Genomic DNA, 23,741 nt, shown 5'->3' with positions numbered 1-23,741 from the left:
CAACATGTACATGGTTCGTCGGGTTTTCAGAAAGCTACTAATATTAGGATCATGAAGTGTTCCTGTTGCATGATCTCCATGTTGAGCTTCCGTTCCTGCAGGGGCCAACCGTCGGAGAGAATTCTCTTCATCTGGAGAAGAAGACGAATTTAGCCGGAGAATGGCGAACTAATGGATTGACAGAATCACTAGTCCATGGGGGAGTAGGCTTCCATGGGCCTAGCTCAATGGACTTAACCGGAGTGAGTCCGAGTTCCACAATCGGACAACAGAACGAGCCTCGAAGCCTACATGGAAGGCTAGAAGCCCTCAACAAATCTGCTGGTGGAGGCGTCGATAATATTTATTCCCCACGTACCGTGGTGTGAACCGAGCCATCTAATCTTGTACAGTGGCACGTTGCTGAACCAAGCTTTGACCGAATTTGAAACGCAACCTTCTATGGCCTGTAAATCTCCATTTGTGCTCTCAATAGTCACAAATGAGCCGAATATCAAGGCGCCGGGATCTGTGACATGTCATATCTACGCGCCTATCTATCAATGGAACACCGACGAGCACGGATTATGAGAACGGCTCGAGTTGACTCTGAATGAAGAATTCTAGGATGTGATAAGCATGTCTATATTTTATGACCTTCATCCCGCTGAAGTGCTGCACAGTCATCTAGAAGTTTGGTCTCGGAATTTCGATGGCATCAGTGGTACGCCCATATGAGATACCTCCGAGCCGACTGATGGGCTTCAGGACTTTGAGGTCGATAATGCTCTTGTCCTCGTTGATAGCGTCATCCCTCACCCAGAACCGGACCCCCTCGATAATAGCCAGAGTACCTGTTGTCTTACCCGTCGTTCTGCTCTGGAACTCCTTAGTCTCGACGAGCTTGCCTTCAATCGAGAACATTGACTCCTTGACACGGGCAGCTTGGACGACAGAGCAAGGCGCTTGGTGCAGGCCGGAAACCTCCCACTCGGAAACTCCGTACGGTGCATTGATAGCGGTCGCGTTAGCGGCCTCGACAAAATGCTCAGAGATTATATTAATCACACATTCACCCGACTCGACCATATTCCTCAGCGAGTCCTTCGCCTTCTCAAGCGAGCCAACGAATCCAACAGTGAAAAGAGGAGGGTCGTGATTGATAACTTGAGCATAACTGAACGGTGCCAAGTTCGTCGTCTTTCCATCCTTGGACCTAGTGCTGATAAGCGCAATGGGTCTTGGGACAATTCCCGAGATTAACAGCTTATAGTTTGATGATACCGGTCGTCCTTCTTCGTATGGATCGATTTCGACGTGACTCTTCTTCAGACTCTCCCCACCATCATTGGCACCGTCGCCTTGTTTCCAGTTTGGATTCGGAGGCTTAGAGAAAGTGACTGGCGCATCACGCTTGAAGTCAGGTCGGGAAGCCTGAATCTTGTCGAAATCGTCGCCGACCTTGAACATCGTAGCAGATTGATGAAAAGATCGATAGTAATGGGATATATGAATTGCCCAAGGACGATATGGTTGCAACCGACACCCTCTGCGTAATTCATTAGCAAGTCGCACGCCGTTCCTTTTTGTAACACCGACTTGCGGCCGATCCCCTCAGTGTGCGTATGGTGGTAGGACAACGTACACTTGTGTATGCAATGGTCTTTGAACTCGCAAGGTCCGATATGGAATTGTACGACTCATTACAGACTTGACAAAGAGTTCTTCAAGAGGTCCCTTAAAACGCAAGCGCTTTCCGTCGATCGGGACAAGCTCCTCGATATTTATTCGCCCAGTGTGTTGGGCCAGCACTAACTCCACGGAACATGTATATTATAATGACCTAATTTCCACCCCTTTCATCACTATAAATTGCTTAAACAGTGCGTGGAAATATGCCTTCACTACCGATCTCCGGGCCGATTTCATCTGGACAGATAGATACCCGAGGCCACCCCAAGTGAACTGTCTCTTCTGCTAGATCAACCCGATAAGGGAGACTCTAGACCATTGAAATAGATAGCGACGCAAAAACAGTAGACCACTTGGTCAGCTAATAGAACTTTCTTGTTGGTTGTCGTATCCGCTACGTAATAGTGTGCATTGATTAGATAGGCATACTTTCCTCTCGACAATGGTGCTCTGGTTCTATTATAAATCGCAACATGGGATACGGTCGGGGTTACCAATCCAAACGAGCCTGTGCCTCATGACACTGCAATGTGTCTCCAATCAAGTCCTTAGTATCATCGAGGAGAACTATAAATATGTACATGAGACGCTGCTATCGTTGAACTTTGAACTGAGGCGTTCCTATCAATCTGACATTATCAGCAAAATCACAGCTATTTTCCAGATCTGCCTTCTCCAACTTGGCAACGAACACCGAACATGACTGACCAAGATTACGAGACATTTAAGCTAGGAGACTGGGAACTGCAGAGTGGGGAGAAGATACGTGATGCACATCTTGCGTACAAGACGTTTGGAGACCCAAGCTCCCCCGCAATTGTCTACCCCACATGGTTTTCCGGGAGTATGTAGATACTGACAGAGAAAAACACACATGTCTGTCATACTGACATTCACCAAGTGATATCAGACAACTTCTGGCTTATAGGAGAGGACAAAGTCCTGAATCCGAAAAAGTATTTCATCATCATACCTGCGCTCTTTGGAAACGGCCAGTCCTCATCTCCATCCAACCAGCCCAATGCTGGCCCATTTCCGAAATGCTCTTTCTACGACAATGTTCGCGCCCAGCACAAGCTTGTCACAGAGCACTTTGGAATCCGGCATCTACGTGCAGTGATCGGCTGGTCAATGGGAGGAGCACAAACCTATCAATGGGCGACTCAGTACCCCGAGTTCATGGATGTGGCAATTCCTTTTTGCGGATCCGCAAAAACATCGCTGCATAACCAGGTATTTTTGGAGGGCGTAAAGAGCGCTTTGCTTGCAGCGAAGCACGTCCCATCAGCGGGTTCGGGGAAGATTGGCGATCTAAAGGCCGATCAGACTCTGGGGACATGGAGTGCTGAGGACAGAGAGATTGGGTTGAGAGCTTTTGCTAGAGTGTATGCTGGCTGGTAAGCTGGTGTTCGAACAAACAGCCCTCTATAGAATCGAGTGACGCGGAGCTGACGATCATGTCTGGATAGGGGTTTCAGCCAGGCCTTCTACCGGGAGAAGTTGTATGAGACAGCACTCGGCTACAAGGATCTGGAGGACTTTATGCAAAACTTCTGGGAGAAGTGGGCTTTGTCCAAAGGTAAGCCGTCCGCAGACACTGAGGTCATTCTGAACTGGCTCCGTTGACGATTGATCCTGGTGGATCAGACCCAGATAATCTGTTGGTGATGCTTCAGACCTGGCAGAATGGGGACGTGTCCCAGCAGGAACCATACAATGGTAATTTTGAGAAGGCTATCGCCTCGATCAAGGCCAAGATCCTGGTGATGCCAGGAAAAACGGATCTGTATTTCCCGTAAGTGATGCTTTGAGCTTTAGCGTCTAATGCTGAATGTTACTGCACAGTCCTGAGGACTCTGAACATGAAGTCTCCTGCATGCAATCTGGCATTGGAACTCTTCGAGTCATTCCTTCTATCTGGGGTCGTAAGTTGATCCATTCTGACTATTGGAGAGAGATTTCTGACGATCCTCAAACACAGACTGGGCTGGTGGTCCTGGAGACAGCAAAGATGATGTTAAGTGGCTGGACGAGCAACTGGCGGACTTTCTGTAGATTCTGAGTTTGACAGAGTGGCGGTTATCAACTCAAGTAGGCTCATATTATGTTGTAGTTTGATTAGTGCATTATTACTGCTACTTCCAAATGTCTAGGTAGAAGTATCACGTGACTATCCATCCTGTGGCAAGGTTAACATCATGTGATAAGAGTCTGATAAGTCAGCATACAATTGTGGATAGTTAATCTTGGAACTCCTCATCTTGATTGCAACTATTCACTGGGCCAATTCGATCTTCCGTAGTCGTTTTCATCAATTCAGTCCTTCCTTTATTTTTCCTTCCTCTACAAGTGCTCTTCTACTTCTTCTTGATTTCATTTGCTTCTGCGTCGTCCCGTATCTTCCCTTCTGCTTCGTTCTCTAGTGAATCCTCTCGCTCTATCTAGCCGCTTCCCGCTGACGCCTACACGGCGCAACTGCATGATTTTGGTCAACTCCAGCTGGATACAAGATGTCAACACCACCAGTTCGTCAGTGGGGAGTTACTCCTCCTATCTCGACAGCGCTCCCGACTCCCGAAGAACTCGCTGCCAACGATGATTTGATCTCGGAGCTCAAGGCCCAGAACAACTTCGAAAGTCCCGCGGAGACAGAGCGGAGGTGGGATCAACCTGGCTACATCTCTCTTTGTTGATGTTTTGCGCTGACACCATGTCTATTATCGGGTAGAAAACAAGTTCTCCAGCTCCTTCAACGCGTAACCCATGAGTTTGTCAAGGTTGTCAGTCGAAAGAAGGGGCTGTCCCCTGCAGCAGTCGAGGCAGCAGGTGGAAAGATTTTCACTTATGGAAGTTATCGCCTGGGTGTCTATGGTCCTGGTCAGTAGCGTGGAAGTGTTTAATAGCACAATCGTCGTGATATTGACAACGCGATAGGCTCGGATATTGATACACTTGTGGTCGGCCCCAAACATGTCCTCATTGACGATTTCTTCTCAGACTTTCCCCCGGTTCTGGAGAAGATGGCTCCTCCCGGGGCGATCGAAAAGATGACACCAGTTCCCGACGCCTTCGTCCCGATCATCAAGCTGGAGTTGTCCGGTATCAGTATTGATCTCATCTTTGCCCGTTTGATTGTGTCATCGGTCCCTCTTAATCTCGACTTGAAGAATAATGATTACCTCAGGGGGCTTGACGAGAAGGAGGTGCGGTCACTGAACGGGACTCGTGTCACAGACGAGATTCTGGAACTCGTCCCCCAGCAAAAGACGTTTCGTCTTGCTCTACGCGCAATCAAGCTCTGGGCTCAGCGTAAGGACATCCCATCTGTGTCTCTCTCTCCTCTCATCATCTCTCGGCAACCATGCTGACACCGACTTACAGGCCGGGCTATTTACTCCAATATTGTAGGTTTCCCAGGTGGTGTCGCTTGGGCCATGCTTGTAGCACGAGTCTGTCAGTTATACCCGCACGCCACCGGGTCTGTGATCGTCGGCAAGTTCTTCCGCATTATGAACAAGTGGGCGTGGCCCCAGCCTGTCTTGCTAAAGCCAATCGAGGACGGACCTCTACAGATGAAGGTCTGGAATCCCAAGGTAAGGGCATCGAAGGCGCTGCACTGCATTCTTCGCGATATTGATATCAATGATAGATTTACCATGGCGACCGGTTCCACCTTATGCCTATCATCACCCCTGCGTATCCATCGATGTGTGCGACGCACAACATCTCAATGTCCACAAAAGCGGTTATCCTTCGCGAGCTCCAACGGGGAGGTGATATTGTAGACAAAATTTTCCTGAAGCAATTAACTTGGAATGATCTCTTTGCGCGGCACTCATTCTTCACGCAGGATTACAAATACTACCTTAGCATCACTGCCTCAAGCAGAACTAAGGAAGCGGAAGCGGTGTGGTCTGGTCTTGTCGAATCCAAAATCAGACACCTTGTCGGAGCGTTGGATCGCAAGCCTACCATCGCAGTGGCTCACCCATTTCCAAAAGGCTTTGAGAGAGTGCATATCGTCTCCAACGAAGAGGAAGCAGAGGCCGTAAAGAACGGTTCTACCAAGTATCAAGATAAAGGTACGAAGACGGAGACCACAGATGAAAGGAAAGATGCTGCACACCAAGCCGCAGCTCTCAGCGGAGTTGAGAACGCCGAGGTTGAGCCTGTCGGTGAGAAGAGCGTAAATGGTGATAGCCATATCATTTACACGACGACGTATTATATCGGCTTGGAGTTGAAGCCATTGGAGCCAGGTATGTATGGCGCCTGACTCCGGAGAGCTAGCTGACTGTAGAAGGTGCCTCTCGTTCGCTGGATATATCCGCGGATGCCCAGATTTTTAAATCTACATGTACCTCGTGGGCAGGATACCAACCCGGCATCAATGATCTCTCCATCACTCACGTTCGCAAGTAAGTCTGGACATATTTCTCTCTCTTCGTTGGATATGTTTTGATTTGAGAACCAGCTTTGATCTTCCCGACGATGTCTTCCAACCGGGAGAAACCCGTCCCATGCGCCCCAAAAAGAAGATCATCAAGAAACCCGAAGCAGGCGCTCAAAAACGAAGTATCGAATCCTTGGACGTAAGTGCATGCAAGAGAGTCAAACAAGATAACGAGCGGGAAACGAGTCACCGGACGAAAGCGGATATTTCGCAATTCCGTTGATGCTCTCGGAGTTCCGGCATTGGATTGACTAATTTCAATTACTTTCTAGGACGCATCGATTCCAGCTGCAAAGCGGCAGGTCACCTCCAACGGAGTTTCCGGTACGCCAACACCTGCGTGAGCATCTCTCACCTGAGGCCGAACTACTCGTCGTGTTGGGGCTGGCCCCCATTATTTTCTCACTGAAACGATACACTTACGACGACTAAACCAATGATGGAAGTTGAAATCCCAACAAACAAAGACATTGTGTTGGTGAACAACTAACTCCAGCTGACTCTGCCTTTTGCAGGTCGCGCTTGATTAACGTCTTGGACTTCACCTCGACGAACAGCGCAATCGAGGTCGGATAACAAGGTTGGTCGTCATCATTCTCCCGCCTTCATCCCTCTCTTGCTCCCCATTCCTACGCAATTAAACAAACATTTCTTGGTTCGGTACCGCGTGTTTTAGCAATCTTGCGAAAGGGCGCTCTTGGAGCCATCAAAATATGGCACATATCCGCATTACTAAGTATGGGCGGGCTTTTTTTTCCGCACGGCGTTTGATACTGGTCTGGTGGAGATTTCCGTCTGACGCAAGCATGGTATGTGGCTGTACATATCACCGTCCCTTGACGCAGTTATTATTTGGCTCAAGTGCCAGTTAGGTTAGTTGAATGAAGGTACATTCCGCGTGGCCTACGAGCCACATAGTCCAGTATCCAGTTCCCGGTTTGTAAATCAGTTTACTTGTAGACTTTTCAATGGGATATATGTGCATTCAAATCACCGTGAAACGATACATACAGACGACGTCTATCCTCAGCTCCATGCTTCCACCAGCTCACACAGCGTCGACTCCCCACCCACATTGCCCGGGAACACAACAAACGGGACGCCCTGATGCCTGGACGTCGGCTCGTCACACCGCCAGAGCGGCACACCAGGCGCAGCCTGACCTACAATCATGGCCCGCTTGATATTAAGCCCCTTGGTCGCAGCGTCGGAAGAAGTGATGCCGCCCTACAGCAACAGCCAATTGATCAGCGGGAAGGATTCTCACTTCGCAATGCACGATTGCCTACCTTTGCAATGATATATCTCGGTCGCACCTGGATCTGCTGCAGAACCTTAACCAGCGCCTCTGCGACTCTAGCCCCAATAGCCAGCGAGTCGAGCTCATCCCGCCCCGTCACCAGCTTCCGACTCGTCATGACCAGCGTATCCTTGCCGGACTGCAGGTGCGTTTCTGCCTGCTGAACAACGCGGCGGATCACGCGCTCCGCGCGTTCGGGGGAGGCGATCAGATCCGCGACGTCCATTTCGATGATGGCGAGGGTGCCGGTTGCGCCGCGGGTGTCGGTTAGGACTTTGAGCTGGGCGGTTGTCTTGGGGACGTAGGAGCCGGCGAGGATGAGACCGCCTGTTTCCCGAGGGGAGGGGAGAGCCAGTTGTCGGGCTGTGATGGGTGGGATGGAGCGGATTCCTAGCCGGGAGGAGACGAAGGCTGCGCCAGTGCGGTAGAGGAAGTGTTTTCCTTTGCTTTCGGCTGTTCTTACTCAGTATTGGATCAACGACAGAAAGCGTTCGGACGTACCCAGTAGCAAACCGGCGACGAAAACATGCATGTCTGACTCCGCTGCGGCGTTGACGATGACGACGCCTCCCTTGGGGAAACTTATGAGTTTCTTGTATACGCCATCGGGCCCGCCGGTTCGGATATCCTCGATTGTGATCGAGTGCAGTTGCTCGGGGGCGAACCGCCCAGGCGCTTTCTCCATGACATAGTCCCTCAGATTCGAGCTTTTGTACCCAAAGGTCGCGTCTTTGGCGAACTGTGTCAAGCCCGCTGGGACCAGATTCTCCCCCTCGGCTACATAGTGTACATCGTTGATGGTGAACCGTCCGCCCTGAAAGAAGAAGGGGGCCAGCACCCATGCATCTGCAGGGCCGAACACGGACTGCGCGACGTCTGCTTCTAGGGGGAAGTGGCCTCGCAATGTACTGTCTCCTCGGAGGACGATGTCGACGGTCTGAGACGTGGACCTGGCTGCTTCCAACACGTTTTCACATATGCCGCGGATGAGCTTCTCCGCGTCAAGTGGGGGAAGAGCGCGCGAGTTGGTGAGAATGAAGAACCCCGGGGAATCTTGCTGGAATTCCTTAATCAGCGTCGGGACGTCCCAGACGGCGAGTACAGGGATATCGTGACAGGTCTGGGTGCCTGTAGGGTCATCGTCCAGCACAACCAAACGATTCAATGAAGATGTCGAGAGGAGCTGTACGATCTGTTCCTGGGCGTCTGCGGGATATTCCGGCGGAAGCTGTGCCAAGGTACTTTCGCGAGGCAGTGCGGGATATTCTTTTGGGGATGACATGTTGACTTAGTATACAAAAAGAGATATTTCTATGAGAATGAAGGAATTGAGCGTCTCCATGCTCTCAAATACTCAGGCCCATACGGAGACACCCCGGGCAATTGACTCTATTGCGGGGGCATTTGATATGCGGGGAAACTCCGTTTCTTGGGTCGGAGCACTCGCCGAAGTCCGCACTAAAACAAAAACATCTCATGCACGAAACAGAAATCCTAACACTTACTTGGAAGTTTTGGGTGGCCGGATGCCTTGTGGATAAGCCATGTTGACTTTAGTTCGTTAGTGTCAGACTTGTCCATCCACCCAAGTGTCAAAAACCCTGAGGGTGTCGCCGTATCATCACCGACAACAAATTAAAAATGGCTCTATTAATGAATGCAGGACATGTCGCACATGCTATTCAACAGACAAGATCGCCGATGGACATTGCTCTTGACAGTTATAAAATCAATCGTGAGAAAATGGAAGGGTTAACGGAATCCAAGCCCGGTCTGTAACACCGCCAACGCCGTGACATGTGCAGGGGATATGCAAGATGGCCATGGTCAAAAGAGTAGTGATCGACAAGGCGAATGGCAAAATGCTTGTAGTATCGAGGAGGAAAAGCACAAAAGAGAGGAAACAAACAGATTTCCAACTGGTCATGAACACATATTCCTTTTTTTATCCCGTTGAAATGAACACCGATTCCACCCAAACCACCGAAACCGTCGTCCCACGCAGCGAGCCAACCAGCAAGGAAAAGAGAGAACACATCCCTAAGTCATCGTTAGGAATTCAGGATTAGCTTTGAGGGAAATATTGAGCAACGGCAACAACAGCCAAGTTTCATTTGAGCAAGGCAGACGGCAGCGAGACTCGGACTTTAACCGACGACGCTGCGGAAGCTGAGAGCTTCGAGGAAGCCACCCAGGTCCTCCTTTTGGACTTCTACGACACAATGCTCAAAACTGTCGATACGCACTCGAGTGTTGGTCTCCTGCACCACCTCCTGGAAGGCGATACCGAAGCGGTTCCGCAGAAGGTGCTTGTTGCCGCGCATGTCAAGCTCGTCCTCAGACTCCGACTCGGAATCCGACGATGACTCCGATTCCTCCTCGGTCTCTTCGGCCTCATCGTCGTCATCGTTTCCGCGTTGAGCACGCTCGGCTGCGCGCTGAGCTCGACGTTCCTCGCGCTCTCTTTGCTTCTTCTCCTTAGCTTCCTTTTTCTTCCGGCGTTCTTCTTGACGCTTGTGCATCGCCGCGTAATCGATCACACCTCCGCCGCCACCCGTGCCGACAACGACATACAGGCCTCGGTCTTCGTCAAGGCCGGCCAGCACCAAGGGAGTCCCTGCCGCTCGCTTCTTTCCGATCTTTACGCTGTCGCCTCGCTCCCGCTCTTGGACTCGGATCGCCTCAGCTATCCAGAGAGCCAGTTTCGTCAGAGCTCCAGGGTTTGTAAAAAGCTTGACATCTGGGCCATCCTTAACAACAGCAATGCGAAATGCTCGCAGGTGCCGAATTTGGTGCTTCGATAGTAGAGATGTCCCCGTACGCAGAATAGCCCGGTGAAGATGCTGAGCAAGCGGGAGTGCTTTCAGGAGGAGGGTGGGCGATTCTGAGGTTAGCGACAAAGCATCGTATGCGCTCCAAAATCGTGGCAGAAGGCTAGACAAATCAGACTCGGTGGAGCCATCAGCGCCGTTCCCCTCGTTTGTGCCCTTGGGGCGCGACAGACGCTTTGTGTCCCAGGTCGCGCCGGGGGCTTCCTCTGGCCCAACCTCGAGGATCGCGCCTATAATGACGCCCACGTCCGTTGCGGAAAGACAGGCTTTCCAGCCCCAGCAGCGCACGAAGCCCCACCCCTCGCGGGAGGAGACATGACCAGATGCGTCGGGCGGGACGAGTCCTTCCAGGCCGTACATAGGTGCATACTTGAGAAGCCGTTGCCGCAGCACTCGCTTCAGTTCCATATCCATGTGAGTGTAGTTCTGATGGCACTGGCTCAAGCTGATTCCCATCTTCGCAAGGAGCTTGTGCAATCGCTTGCGACCATTCTCGGTCCAAACATGTAGTCGTGATGCCAGATAGGGACTATGTAGCATGCTTTCGTAGAGTGACCAGTGGCGGATTAGAATGAAACGGGGTTCTGGAGATAATCGAATAGACTTATCTGTTGGCGATTTGGCGGTTGTGGGGATCACGCCGTTGATCTCTCCTCTGATATCTCGGTCTCGCTCGTACGGGTCGGGCGGGTTCAATCGATGGACTTCGTCTCGTAGTATTTGACGAATGCGCTCTCCCCGCTCTCCACCCCAGCCAGCAGACCCTCCGGACTCTGATGGATTGGAGATGCCAACACCGGACATTGTACGACCACTGAGTTCCAAGCTAGAGACGCCGACAATGGCCAACCACAGGAGGTCGTTATCTTCCCGACCAAGTTCGGATGCGAGAGAATACACAAGCGATGATATCGGTTCGGAATACGATGTGCCGGTGGAATAATACTTCTGTAACACTTTCTCATGTTTCCTCTTGAGCCGAATCAGCCGCCGCCTCATTGATCTTGCAGACGGCTGCCTCGGCAGCGCGGGTGACGGCGAATCTGAACCCGGTGTCACGGAGCGAGAAGAGTTTGAGGAGTTATGCTCGTCCCGCGGCCGACGACTCGGAGATGAAGCAATGGAGGACCCCTACCCGTAGACGTTAGAGATCACAGCAAACAGCAAACACGAGGGCAGACCGCAAACATACTGAGTTACTTCTCCGCCGCTGACGCGGGGGGCCGTCGTTCTCGTCAGATTCATCCTCGTCTTCGCGACCCGACCACGATTTCCTCTTCTTGGACCCCGAGCTGGACGGATGCTCTTCGTCATCCTCGCTGCCAGATCCGTCAATATCCTCCTCATCTTCGTCTACCTCCGGCATCTCCAACAGCGCGCAGTATGCTTCCCTCTCCGCGCTCATCTCCTCCTCGATATCCCCGTCATCGTAGACGACAATACCACCCGCGCCCGATTTGTACGACGGAGTGATGCATCCCTTGTCGACACCGCGGGTGTTCCGCCGCGAAGCGGCATCACCTCCATCCGCCGACGCCGCCGCTACCGCCTCCCCGCCAAAGACATTGCTCAGGTTCCAGGGTCGCCTCGAGTCGAAGACCCATACCTCCACCCCTCCCATATCCTCCACCTCGTCGTCGGGGCTGCTCAGACAGAGCATCTCGTTGAGATCCACCAAGCCCCCCACGCCTAGACATACGACCACGCCTCCACTGCCCCCATGGTGCGTCTGCATAGGCTTGACCAGCTCCTCGCCGGCGCGTGCGAGATCGCCATATCCGGCTACCGGTTGGATCTTGTGGGGGATATAGTCGCGTTTCAAGAGGGCGGTGAGGATTCGACAAGCGCAGAGGGCATCGGGTTCGAGTGCTACGAGGACCAGCACGGGAGGAGAGAGCGGATGATGTGATCGGAGGAGTTGTAGGTAGAGGTGCGATATGAGTTGGCGAGGCAGATACATTGCAGCGCAATTCAAGGGGCCACGAAGCACACGACAAACAGGAAAAAAGAATAAATTTCAGGCCTTCGAGAGGCCCTGCTCTTTACAAGAAAAATCAAACAGAGTATAACTAAGGAAAAGCTCAGACTCAATCGCGTTATATCGGCTCCATCGTTCCTGTCGTTGGTTGTTGTGCTATCGAGGCCGTTCTCGCAGGCACAAGCGTGCAATCCGTCGCGAATCTCCAGCGACGCGTCGAGGGCGTGCTGCACGTGCGGAGACCCAGCGCCAAGCCCCCTCACACCATCAATCAGGGCAACATTCGATTTTTCAAGGAAGATAGTACTCGGTAGTCTACAAGCATCCTACACTGGATGATGAATTGACGTCAATCTCAATGTCTTATAACAGATCATTGTCATCTTCAAAGTCAAAGTCTAACGATAGCCAACTCTAGCCTTGACTCGTTGATTCCACGTCTGCCTCGGATACATAAGCCAGCCCTAGTCAGTGAAGCTTGTCCTGTATAGACTCTGGTGACAGTCACTGGTTCTTGTCGCCATCAGAGCGTTATTGATGGCTTCCTGATCTGTATGGCTACTTCGGAGTGTCCTGGTCAACGGATGGTTGAGTAGTGACAGTGTTTGTGGTTGGGGAATATATATCTAAAAGTGCTACCTGGAAGCCACATGTGTCACCCAGCCTCAGTCATCACGGACACATGCCATGGTCCTACAGGCTGGAGTATGTCGCATCGAACGTATATCCCCGACACTAGTGATTGGCAAGAACGCGACGGTCGCATGGAAGACGCTGATCGATGACGGAGGCCAGTCTATGGAGAAGGCCGGCTACGGGCAGATACGAAACGAGTACATGGACTGAAGAAACAAGTAGGCTCGTCCCCTCGAATCGTATCCCTGCTTGAACAGGATATGGAATCGCGTGCAAAACGATACGCTCCTACAGCCGTTAGGCATTACTGCATAGGGCTGACCGACCAGTACATGACTTGAGGTCACTCTCCAAGCGCCGGTTCGCAGGTACATCCTATCGAAAGTTAAAGGTAAAGGAGTTGAAGACTTCAATTAAGATAGATGTATAATTGCGATCCTAGAAATTGCGCCAACTTCTCTTGAATGGGAACTAAAATACATATAGATCATGAGCAAACATTTCACTCATACATCGCCAATTCACTACAGAGAGCAAGGCGGATTCATCGCGTTGTGAGTTCATGAAACAATGTCAAAATACCCGATGCCAGCGTTGACCTTTTTAAACCGCACAATTACTTCGCGTCGTCCAGGATGGCCTTATCGGTCAGAGGAATGTTCTTGGGTCCTTCGTAGGAGCCCCGACGGACGAACCACCAGATGGCCACGAAAAGGGTAAGTCCACCGGTCATCAAACTGGCGTAGTTCATCGTAGCAGCGCTGGTGGGCATGGAGTAGGGGAAGCAGAAAATCACAATAAAGGCAATGATGTAGATGGAGGCAAGGATATTGAGGACGTAGCCGATGCGTCCCATCCAGAAGTAGCCAGGTTGGAAGGTAGAGCGGCGGGTGAGGACATGAGGAAGGATGGCGGCGAGGTAGGAAAGAGAGGACAGCTGCACGAAACAGCCGACGAAGGCATTGAAAGCGGTGGTGGATCCGACGTAAATACAAGCCAGGATGGTAATAATCACACCACAGACCAGGGTTGCGTTGAAAGGGTTGTGCATCCGGGTATTGATACGTCCCAGCCAGCCGGAGAAGGGGGTCGCTTTATCACGAGAAATGGTCCACAAGGTACGACCAGCGGTGATGTAGCAACCGGCACATGTGATGACAGTGGGCAGGAAGGCAACGATCAGCAATCCAAGGGAGCCACTCCGAGTACCCGTGGCTTGGCGGTAGATCTCGGCGAGAGGGAAACCGTAGGGATTGCTCATGACCAAGTCGAGGTCATTGATGGAATAGAAGACCGCGATCATATAGAGAAGACCGGTGACGAAGCCGACAGACATCTGAGCAAGGACGGCCTTAGGGATGTTGCGGCTGGGCCTATAGCACCGGGTTAGCGACTAGCCGCTCACTCTCACTGAAATTGACCTACCGTGGGATTTCCTCCGCAAGGTGGCTAGAGCAGTCAGGAGTGCCAACACTGTAAGCACCATTGAGCATTCCTGCAACGAAGACAAAGCCGTTGCTTGACCAGCCGGTCTGGTTATTCCAAGTGCGCCACACCGTCTTATCATCGAGATATGCTTGGCCGTTGACATGAGGCATCACGGCACAGACGATGATAGTGATGAGCACACCGGCAAGGATGAAGAACATGCCAAGATTACCGATGTGAGGGAGGAAGCGGTTCATGAATAGCACAATGCAGCAGCACATCCAGGTGCAGATGATGAAGCTGATGAAGGTGTGCCATGCGTGAGGGACGAAGTCAGGATGCATGAGCGTGTACATGGAGACGGTCTGTTGGCCCAAGATGGCGGACATGGAGGCAGCTCCTAGGATCCATGCAAGACAATTCCAGAATCCAGCAAAGAATCCGCAAACACGGCCATACTTTCCAGCAGTAATCGAGGCCCAGTGGTAGACTGATCATCGGGGTTAGCGAGGCTCCTACCGAAAAAAGCAGAACCGAGTCGCGACATACCACCACTGGCAGAAGGCATCGCTGATGCGAGCTCTGCAATAGATGCTGCGACCATCCAATAACAGACGGAAACAGCAATGCTTATCTCTGGTTAGTATCAACTGATGTTGACTGATCGAGAGCGATCTTACAATTCATAGATAACTCCGGCTGGTCCTCCATTATACATAGCAGTGACCTCGAATTACACATCAGCTCATCTCTTTAGGCAGCATTGGTTGCCAAGGGTGAACATACTAGACTGCCACCTTGAGCAATCCATGTGTTTCCTGTAGTAACAGCGACGGCACAAATACTGAGCAAGCTGAAGTTTCGTTCGAGCTCTTGGCGATGACCAGATGCATTGACCAATTCCGTCGAAGGACGTTCCTCTGCGCTGGCCTCAACTGCAGCCATCTTCTCCGGGTTTTCCACCGCTGCCATTTCGGGCGATGCCATCAGACAAAACAGGCGAAATTAGACCGATCAGAGAGCGACCGGACGAAGACGAGTATTAATATAATCGAGGCACAGGTGAATTATTGAGATAGCTTTGAACACCCAGGTCGATGGATGGTGAGGTAGAATACCACTGGCTGTGTCCTGCACGTGTACGGGTATGTGGAGGTGCGCTCTTATTACAGTAGCAAATCAGTAAGAGTGATGGCGACTGTCAAAGAATTCCGACCGATGCTGGCATATATCACCTCCAAAGGCGTCCAGTTGAGGATGGAGAGAAAAATCCAACATCAGCTTTGGACCTCGATCCGGCTGGCAGCAGTTTATAGTAGTTCGATATCCTGACGGATACCTGGAGGACACCGGGTTCAACATCCTTGTCCATCACCTCTCAGTTGTATTGGTATTGTATTTACAGCTAAGCGTGGGGTCAGATCTAGTGCAGCAGTGATAAGCATTGATGGACGAATCAAAATTCACAAAAACCTCCTCATGGAAGCTAGACGATCAAAAGCGGGACATATAAAGCATAGGTGATTGGCTGATGACAATCGCGGTTGCAACTGACTTGTATGAAATGTACAGGGGTGCGCCGAGATGACTTTTCCTAAAGAGGGAGCTTCAGCAGATGGCAGACTCTATCCAGATATCTTCGGCGAAGTTGGCCTCTGAGATGGAAGATCGGAGTCAAACACTGGTGCAACTTGGAGAAACCGAGCCCCATGGGACAGCTGGACAGCTCTATCTCCACACTTTTGATATCTTTGTGATCTGGGGAGGGGGAAGAATGTCGGGATGAATACAGGCAGGGACCGGTCCGATTTAAGAGTGGACTGCATGTAATCTACATACAAACCTGTAGACTTAGGTGCATAGGCTAGTATGCAAAAGTATTCCTATGGCCATTCACAACCTGAGGCATGCCGTAGTTTAAAAGAAAAGTCCACTTGGGCCCTTTGGCTTCTCACGTGCTCTAAATTCCTTGATCGGAGCTATAGGCGATTATTTGTCTCACCAACTACTCCCATTTCGCTTTGAATTTATATCTGAAGCCAATGGAATAATCCCGATTCTCAACGCTAATTGACTGTTCACAGAGTTTGTTGGGTTCCAGACCTGTCCTGAATGCGGGCAGCAGACGGCCGATTTCTGAGAGGTACTCGGTAGATTGAGAGGGCGAGCTGGTCTGGCAAATGGTCTGCCCGTGGCTCGGCCTTGCCACAACGAAGTATATTGCGTGGAACCTAATTCCAGTACAGCCAATAAGATGGAATCACGCAAACAGGTCTGGACACTGTGCACCAAATTATCAGGAACAAATACCTTAGTGTTATCAGCACAGAGCAGTGCAAAACTATGACAACAATATACTATTCATGAATATACTGGAGTGCTCACCACCTACAGAGTACGGTGCTAACTCACTACTTCGTACACTAGCCTTTGATTTCGAAACCTGTTGGAGACTTTCGAACGATAAGGCTGAGCAATGTAGCGTCCACTTGAAATCTCTTGACTCGCTTGGGGGTACTCTGTACAGATAGATGCACCACTGATTTCTAGCGCTCAATGATGGCATTATGCAACTTCCAAGCATCCTTCGGACATCATACAACCGAGAGTAGCATGTAGCAGCCTCTAAACTGCGATGCTATTAGTCATTCTGGAACAACATTAATATAGCTGGCAGCTAATTCAAGCTTGTAATGGGCCTCTATTAATCTCCTTGATGGAGCTGTCTCAGTAGGACAGGCAGGCTCTTGCAATTATTGAGAGCGTGGAGCAGGGAGCATTGTCGGTCATCCCGACCATTACCATTTGATGAGTAGGATGGCAGGTTAGTATTCTGCTCTTGTTCTATTCCGGTATATAGCCTCCGGCGCTATTGAAGCCTTCTAGAGGGACCAAGTCAAGCAACATGCGACTACTGGTGGGACATCTATTCTTCCTTCTCTACCGCCAAATGAGAACAATGTAAACAGATCGTCAGGCACGCAGTATCACTACTACTACGTGATACGACCTTGCCAAAGCCGAATACCGTTTGAGAGAACCAAGACACCGTTGGAACCGGCCTCTCGCTAGCCCTAGCCATCGAGCTATTGAATCAATGGGGCGTGAATCAGAAGCATATACCCAGAATTTCTGCTCCTGAGTTCTTCACTCCTTCGTGTGCGCGATTTAATTTTCTGAAATAGCTTTTTTTTAAAGGGGTCACTTGGCGACAACAGGATGGGACTCGGTCGTTGAGCCATAGCGCCTTAGGGTTTCATGTGAGTTGATGAAAACCCACCATTTCATCCTATTCCACAACGGCCAGACGCCGGAGAATTACTCGACATCATCAAAAGCTAAGCATCGACCAATATAGAACGATCGGGCCATTATGGGCTCTCTCAAGTCGAAAACCTTGTCGGATCACCCTGTGATTGCGTATCATGCAAAGATATTGTGCAGGACAGAGATCACCTATGCCGGGTTATTAGTGACTCGATAAGCGACTCGCCATTACCTATCAAACTACCATGGCGACTGAGTCTCGACTCTCAATGCCAGGTGGTAACCGTGAATGAGCATGCGCCGCGTTACCGGAAGAATGCCCCGCCCTCCTGGTGGAGGCTTAGAGGCTAGTTAGGCATACAGAAGCTCCGTAGATAGGTTATCTTCTTCAAACACCGTCGAGTCCTTCCATCACTGTAGGGACCCAGAAGCCCCGTAGAGTGTTTGACTCAGTGATATCAAGGCAGAACCAGCTGTCAACCAATAATAAGGGGGTTTGTCCTATGCCCACATCCTCGAGCCTAGACTGGAGAAAGAATATATCAGCACCAGCTGAGGCCGGCGTCAACAAGGCTAGCACCAGTTGGCTAGCATATTAGCATATTGGATCGTTTACTGGGTGAAACATACTTTTTCCGGGCGCAGTAATGCTCGGAAAGGGTGGCCGGATTCCGCAGTCAGTTTAGACCTGAGAGTCGACTCCATGTTGCTGGGACCGTGGAACATCATGTAATGCTGCAGGGCAGCCACGGCCATGTAGCAAGCCTACATTAGTGAACAAGTAGTGGTGCAATCTATGATTGCACACTAGATACTCCGTAGATTGCTTGCAAATTGTAGGCGAAGTACCGGCTTCGACGAAGTTTCCCCTGACCCACAAAAGACAGGGATTGAAATTTTTTTTCTCTTTTATTTTTTTACTTTTAATGCAAGGATCCTGGTCTAAGAATCCTGGCAACATCGCTTCGGTCGGAGATACTAAACTGGCCAAGTGTATGTAGCTACTAGGGTAGTGTGCACTCTGCAAAGTCTGCAGAACTTAATTGCGGACTAATGCACTTATGCTGTGCACCGTAGTATCTGATCGCTGATGTGCCTGGTTCTTTCAAAACAGATCTGAGGCAAACGATCGACCATGCTCAGATGCAAGCAGTCTCCCTTGAGGGGAAGGATCGACCTAAGACTGTGAATCTGGTTGCAAATCTATGGAGCAGTACTTCGTGCCTGGGGCGAACCACAGAATCGGCTAGAGTCCAATTTCAAAGAAACGGAGGGTACTTGACTAGAGAGGTACTCCGTAGTGAAGTGGGACGATGGGGTCATGGATGAGAGCTGCTTGTGTCAATCAGAAATGAAAAAGACGTCAGCACTAACTCTAATTTGAGTTAGGGCTAAGTTTTAACGAGCGAATTCTCCACTAACAGCGCGGGTTGTCGTCTAGTTAATGTTACCTTGAGAGAGTTTTTCACTTTAAAATACATAATATACATATCTTACAACATCACAGACAGAAGATTTCTTTTTCCAGCCTGGGCTCGATGCACCGGATTTTAGTGATGGATTATAATTTTCAACAAATCAAGTTTGACAGTGGCGCTCCCATGGCCAAATGTGCAAACACTAAATCCATCCCACTACCTCATTCCACGAGGTGAGCTAAATCCTTTCTCTGAATCATGCTCTCGAGACTCTGATTGGAAAGGATCATGACCGGGTCCTGGCCAATCTTACGTCGTCCTCGTTCACTTATCCGATTGTGCCATGCTTCCACATTCGTCTCAATATACCTACAGGTCCACATTTCTTGGTATCCACACTGGCCAGGATGAACCTCTTTTGAGCCATGGGTCATTATTATCAACTCATTAATGGAATTGTGTTTGTCCTCTCTGGCCCGGGGTTCGCCCACGAGACTAACATTGCCAATTCTCTGGGACAGCTACTCATGCACGCAGCGATGTACATCCAATCAACCACCCCTGCTCACTACGTTCTTCACTTCATGATTGATTATCGCCAACTAACAAACCCCTCTATCAGCACAATCAGACTTTAAGCCCAATCTGGCAGGCGTCCTGGTGTTGGATGTCTTCATTAGCCGATGAGCTGATTTGTCCAAAGTTTATCTCTCCACGATGTCGGTACCCTGCTTGTCTTATTTATCTCACTGTGGTCCCTGACAAGGGTGCCTTTTCATTGCTTATTTAGCTAACCTCTGTTTTTCTTTGCGGTTTATCAGGTCGAAGTCCGACACCATGTCAGACTTAGGCCCCGACTTTTCAAAGCGCTTTGCAACGGAAACATGGGTGCTCTATAGTGTAGGAATATTGGGAACTGTTCTGCGATTGTGAGTACCATGCCTTGAAAAATGCGATGCGCTCGTTTTGTCAGCCTGATACTAACTTCCTTGTCTTGATAGTGTCGCACGTATACGTCGACTGGGTATCCGCAACCTGCAAGTCGACGACTATCTTATGCTCTTCGCTGTCTTATGGTACACGCTCTTATGTGTTGCCCTGAATCAAGTTGCCTCGGGAGGGGGTTCGAATTTGATGACCGATGAAGACATAGCGAATTTGACGCCAGCTACCCATGCTGAGCGTGTCAAGGGAAGCAAATGGGTTTTTGTGTCGGAACACTCGTTTGTTCTAGCCATCTGGGCGATGAAGGTTTGCATGCTGGTGATCTATTTCCGTATCACGTAGGTCTTCACTTCTGGTGCCTTTCCTTGAAGGTACGGCTAATAAGGTTCTTACACAGCGACGGCCTGAAGGCACGTAAATGGGTCACCTACCTTTCAGTCTACGTCGCCCTAGGCTTCGTGGCGGTGGAATTGTCATTGTTTCTCATCTGCAGGCCTCTGTCCAACTATTGGGCCGTACCCACGCCTGACTGTCAGTTCTCGCCCATATGACCGCTGTCGCGAAGGATAAATCTTATGCTAACTCCGTACAGACCAATGCTCGTCATACCAGTACTATGAGATCATCCAGGGCGCCATCTCCATTTCCGCCGATATCTTCATGCTTGCTGTCGCCATTCCGCTCCTGGTGCAAGTCCGCGTTCCTCTGAAGCAGAAAGTAATCCTTCTCGCCCTCTTCGGCATGGGAATTTTTGTCATTGTTGCGGCCATCCTGAACAAAATCTACTGTCTGGTTCCCTCGTTGATCTCCTACGTCTACATGAACTGGTATTTCCGCGAAGCAACCGTCGCCGTTCTCGTCACCAACCTTCCTCTTGTTTGGTCTCTACTGCGCGATGTGTTTCCCGCGCTCAAGAGCTGGACAGGTGGATCCAAGAAAGGCACAGACCGGTATCGGTCAGGACCTTGGACCAGCAAGGGATCCGGGCTTCGGGCTTACGGACCCGCCAGTCAGTTACGGTCTGGGGATTACAACATGCAAGACTACACAAGCACAAGCACGGCTATGCATCATCAGAAAGCGGTTTCTGATGTCAGTGTCAACCAAAGTGATGAGCGGGACCTGAGCGATGATGGGTCAGATCGTGCTCTCCGAATCCGACAAGACGTGACGGTGACGGTTGAGCGCGAGACCCGCCCACCAGAATATTGGGATACCCACCATGCGCAGATCGCCAATGGTCGTCCCCAACCTCAGCCCTGATGAAGCACGATCGAGTTTCTTTTCTTTTTCCCTTTTCTTTTCTTTTCTTTTCTTTTCTTTTCTTTTCTTTTCTTTTCTTTTCTTTTCTTTTCTTTTTCTTCGCATAGACTTAGACAACTGTATATACCTTTTTTTCTCTCTTTTGTGACCTATCTGTTTTACTTCTTCCTCATTTTACGATCTACTGATGTCCACTACCAAAACGGCTTTTCGATATAGTGTGTATTTCTACTCGAGTGGGGTACCAGGTCCGGCCTGATCGAGCTGTGGAGGCTAGGAATCCTGAACCCAACCATGGGGTGAGAAATCAATTATTGATTGATCTTCAGAGATTACATGCAAGAAAAAAAACCCCTGGATAACCAGAATTGATTGTGAGGGCGTATATGAAGATCGCGCACAAACCAGAATATTCGCAAATCCGGTCAGCCAATGCCATTTGCGAAAAAAAGCAGTATGAGAAAACAAAAAAAAACATTGGCAGATATGACAAAATGTTTCAAACTTTTCAGCTGAAATGTATTGCCGGGTTGCCCACTCCCACCTGCAGATCTCCCGGGAACTGCGTCAGGTATCGTGGGGGCAGTGCGGTATTGATATATTTGAAACATGGAATATGTAATTTGCATTTCCGCGCCCGCCATTGTCCTAGTGCTTCTCACAACCGAGAGGCAATCGATTCTGATGGATTCTATGAAGCCAGTCTAAGTCCCTAGCACCGCACCCAGCCCGACTCCCAACTGCCGCCTTTCTCAATCAGGAAATCTTCTCGATCTTTTACATTAAGCTGCATAGGCCAAGAGCTTAGCTCTCCAGAGTTGTTTAACCAGGGTTCCAAATCCACAGAGTACAGAGGTACTGATGGCATGATTGCAAGCCGAAACTCAGAACACGAGCAGCATCGCTATCGACACACACTCACACTCACAGAGAGACACAGAGAGAGAGAGAGAGAGAGCGCGCGAGCCTATCCTGGACCAATATCCGTGCTTCTTGCCGAGACGGCCACCGGCCATCGGAGTAGGTACCTAAGTACTTGGCCACGTACTCCGTACCTGATGATCGTAGACTCAAACGGCAGGCGTCATCCGAGACAGCAGCAAGTTACTAAGTCATATCAAGTAAGCGTCTTCTTTCGGCCCCGGCTAAAGCTTTAGCGAATACTCACAACGTACTACCTGTGGGGGGTCCTACCAAAAGTAGAAACGAGATGGAGCATCCATCGGGATCGGATCACGCCCGCTCCACCGCGATTTGGAATGAATGAAATGCCACCTTGCCTGCGTAGTTACAAGAAGTTACAACAGCTTACATTACTGACTATTTATTTTGGAATTGAGTGTGAAACAACTAACTATTGAAGTCGGGAGGACTGAATCATACACCCCGATGAACTGAGGTCGACCAGTTAAACTGTCTTGCGAATTGGGCGCAAATCTGGTACGAAAATCGTCCTTTGAAGAGGAGACGCTTTGGTGGGGAACAGACCAAAACTTTTGGAAGGACACCGATCACGCTGAGGACCGTGGGCGCGCGCTCCCACCTGCTGAACCGCGGTTCGCTTTATCTTGCTGGTCATGGTCAATCTGTTCATTCTCCTGATATGGACGGTTTAGTTTCTTTCCAGGCAGGTGTCAACAAAATCATGTCATCCAGACGGTCAATCGGCATTGAAGTTCGGTTCAGGGTGGTTGTCGGGTTTGTCGACTCCAGAGTCATGGGTGCACTCCGTAAGCGAAGGATTCATTTAGGCCAGTCCACGCCCTAATGATGTATGGCGTGCGTTCCACGTGGTGTGTGCATATTCTGTCGTGAGTCGTGAGCTGATCCTTCGCGCAAGGACATCTATGAGTAGTCTAGTTCGAATAGCAAGGATTATAGTACCCAACACCGTGTCCATGGACGTCATGTTGGTTGGTCCGGTGGATATCGCTTGGCCCGTTGTCAGGTGCTAGACCCAGACCAATACGTTATTTGTGTATCTCCGAGAATAGCATGACTGCCTAGACTCTCAACCGGAATGTATCCATGCGAGAGGGTAGTAATTTGTGGACTGCGAACGTTGAGGCCGTACTGCTTGGCGAATCCATACAGAGTAGTTAACATGTTTAGGCAGGCTTCCGCAGACTGGATCACTAAGATGCAAGTGCAAGGACACGGAGGAGATCAGACAAGGTGCACACGGTCACTGTCCCTGTTCGCCTACACCAAAGTGGGCATATTCTGTAGAAGACACTCTGTGGCTGTTGCTATCTTGGTTCAAACTGCAGGTACTGACCAATACGCGGTGGCAATTGCGAGTCATTTTCCAAGTCTCCTGTGGGGAATTGCCGACCGAGGAGTCTCGAGGGAGCGCAGTCCTAGGCTACGCTAGTATCCAGCAGAGTAGTCTTAGCGAGTAAACGAAGATGCATATTTTGGACCTCTGGACAATACCAGAATACACGTGACTTGACCAGGGCCCCGCGTGTTTGTGAGATGATGGAGGATCATCGTGTCAATTCTCGATTGATAGGAAATGTACTTGGCGATGACTGTCTCTCAGCACCTT

General features: G+C 50.2%; 7 protein-coding genes across 7 annotated transcripts; 3 read left to right on the top strand and 4 right to left on the bottom strand.

The window, feature by feature from the left end:
- Positions 1-359: 359 nt before the first annotated feature.
- Positions 360-1,775, bottom strand: AFUA_1G15360 (flavin reductase family protein). Its single transcript, XM_747811.2, has 2 exons — positions 1,625-1,775; positions 360-1,528 (listed from the first exon to the last, which is right to left on the bottom strand). Exons 1-2 carry the CDS (start codon positions 1,681-1,683, stop codon positions 667-669), a joined length of 921 nt encoding a protein of 306 aa, XP_752904.2. The 5' UTR covers positions 1,684-1,775; the 3' UTR covers positions 360-666.
- A 595-nt stretch (positions 1,776-2,370) lies between these two features.
- AFUA_1G15350 (homoserine acetyltransferase family protein) lies at positions 2,371-3,686 on the top strand (the record flags this gene model as incomplete). The annotated part of the gene is made up of 6 exons (XM_747810.1): positions 2,371-2,515; positions 2,600-3,068; positions 3,141-3,250; positions 3,319-3,466; positions 3,517-3,596; positions 3,625-3,686. 6 exons carry the CDS (start codon positions 2,371-2,373, stop codon positions 3,684-3,686), a joined length of 1,014 nt encoding a protein of 337 aa, XP_752903.1.
- A 495-nt stretch (positions 3,687-4,181) lies between these two features.
- On the top strand, positions 4,182-6,347 carry AFUA_1G15340 (polynucleotide adenylyltransferase; the record flags this gene model as incomplete). Its single annotated transcript, XM_747809.1, has 7 exons — positions 4,182-4,330; positions 4,400-4,548; positions 4,606-4,980; positions 5,053-5,264; positions 5,321-5,930; positions 6,044-6,089; positions 6,146-6,347. 7 exons carry the CDS (start codon positions 4,182-4,184, stop codon positions 6,345-6,347), a joined length of 1,743 nt encoding a protein of 580 aa, XP_752902.1.
- Positions 6,348-7,150: 803 nt separating this feature from the next.
- AFUA_1G15330 (uncharacterized protein) lies at positions 7,151-8,706 on the bottom strand (the record flags this gene model as incomplete). The annotated part of the gene is made up of 3 exons (XM_747808.1): positions 7,151-7,351; positions 7,414-7,877; positions 7,926-8,706. 3 exons carry the CDS (start codon positions 8,704-8,706, stop codon positions 7,151-7,153), a joined length of 1,446 nt encoding a protein of 481 aa, XP_752901.1.
- Positions 8,707-8,980: 274 nt separating this feature from the next.
- On the bottom strand, positions 8,981-12,428 carry AFUA_1G15310 (cell division control 45 family protein). The gene is made up of 2 exons (XM_747807.2): positions 11,448-12,428; positions 8,981-11,386 (listed from the first exon to the last, which is right to left on the bottom strand). The coding sequence occupies exons 1-2, from the start codon at positions 12,213-12,215 to the stop codon at positions 9,572-9,574; spliced, it is 2,583 nt and encodes an 860-aa protein (XP_752900.1). The 5' UTR covers positions 12,216-12,428; the 3' UTR covers positions 8,981-9,571.
- An 834-nt stretch (positions 12,429-13,262) lies between these two features.
- AFUA_1G15300 (uncharacterized protein) lies at positions 13,263-16,283 on the bottom strand. The gene is made up of 5 exons (XM_077803980.1): positions 15,084-16,283; positions 14,978-15,024; positions 14,847-14,926; positions 14,295-14,787; positions 13,263-14,242 (listed from the first exon to the last, which is right to left on the bottom strand). Exons 1-5 carry the CDS (start codon positions 15,282-15,284, stop codon positions 13,486-13,488), a joined length of 1,578 nt encoding a protein of 525 aa, XP_077660149.1. The 5' UTR covers positions 15,285-16,283; the 3' UTR covers positions 13,263-13,485.
- Positions 16,284-18,989: 2,706 nt separating this feature from the next.
- Positions 18,990-21,284, top strand: AFUA_1G15290 (uncharacterized protein). Its single transcript, XM_077803979.1, has 6 exons — positions 18,990-19,215; positions 19,504-19,701; positions 19,804-19,911; positions 19,984-20,265; positions 20,325-20,458; positions 20,520-21,284. Coding segments are annotated over exons 2-6 (1,197 nt in total). The 5' UTR covers positions 18,990-19,215; positions 19,504-19,699; the 3' UTR covers positions 21,191-21,284.
- Positions 21,285-23,741: the final 2,457 nt, after the last annotated feature.

Source organism: Aspergillus fumigatus, chromosome 1 (genome assembly GCF_000002655.1).
Source record: "Aspergillus fumigatus Af293 chromosome 1, whole genome shotgun sequence".
Classification (NCBI taxonomy): Eukaryota; Fungi; Ascomycota; class Eurotiomycetes; order Eurotiales; family Aspergillaceae; genus Aspergillus; species Aspergillus fumigatus.
The sequence above is the reverse complement of the archived record's forward strand: the minus strand, read 5'-3'. Positions and strand labels throughout refer to the sequence as shown.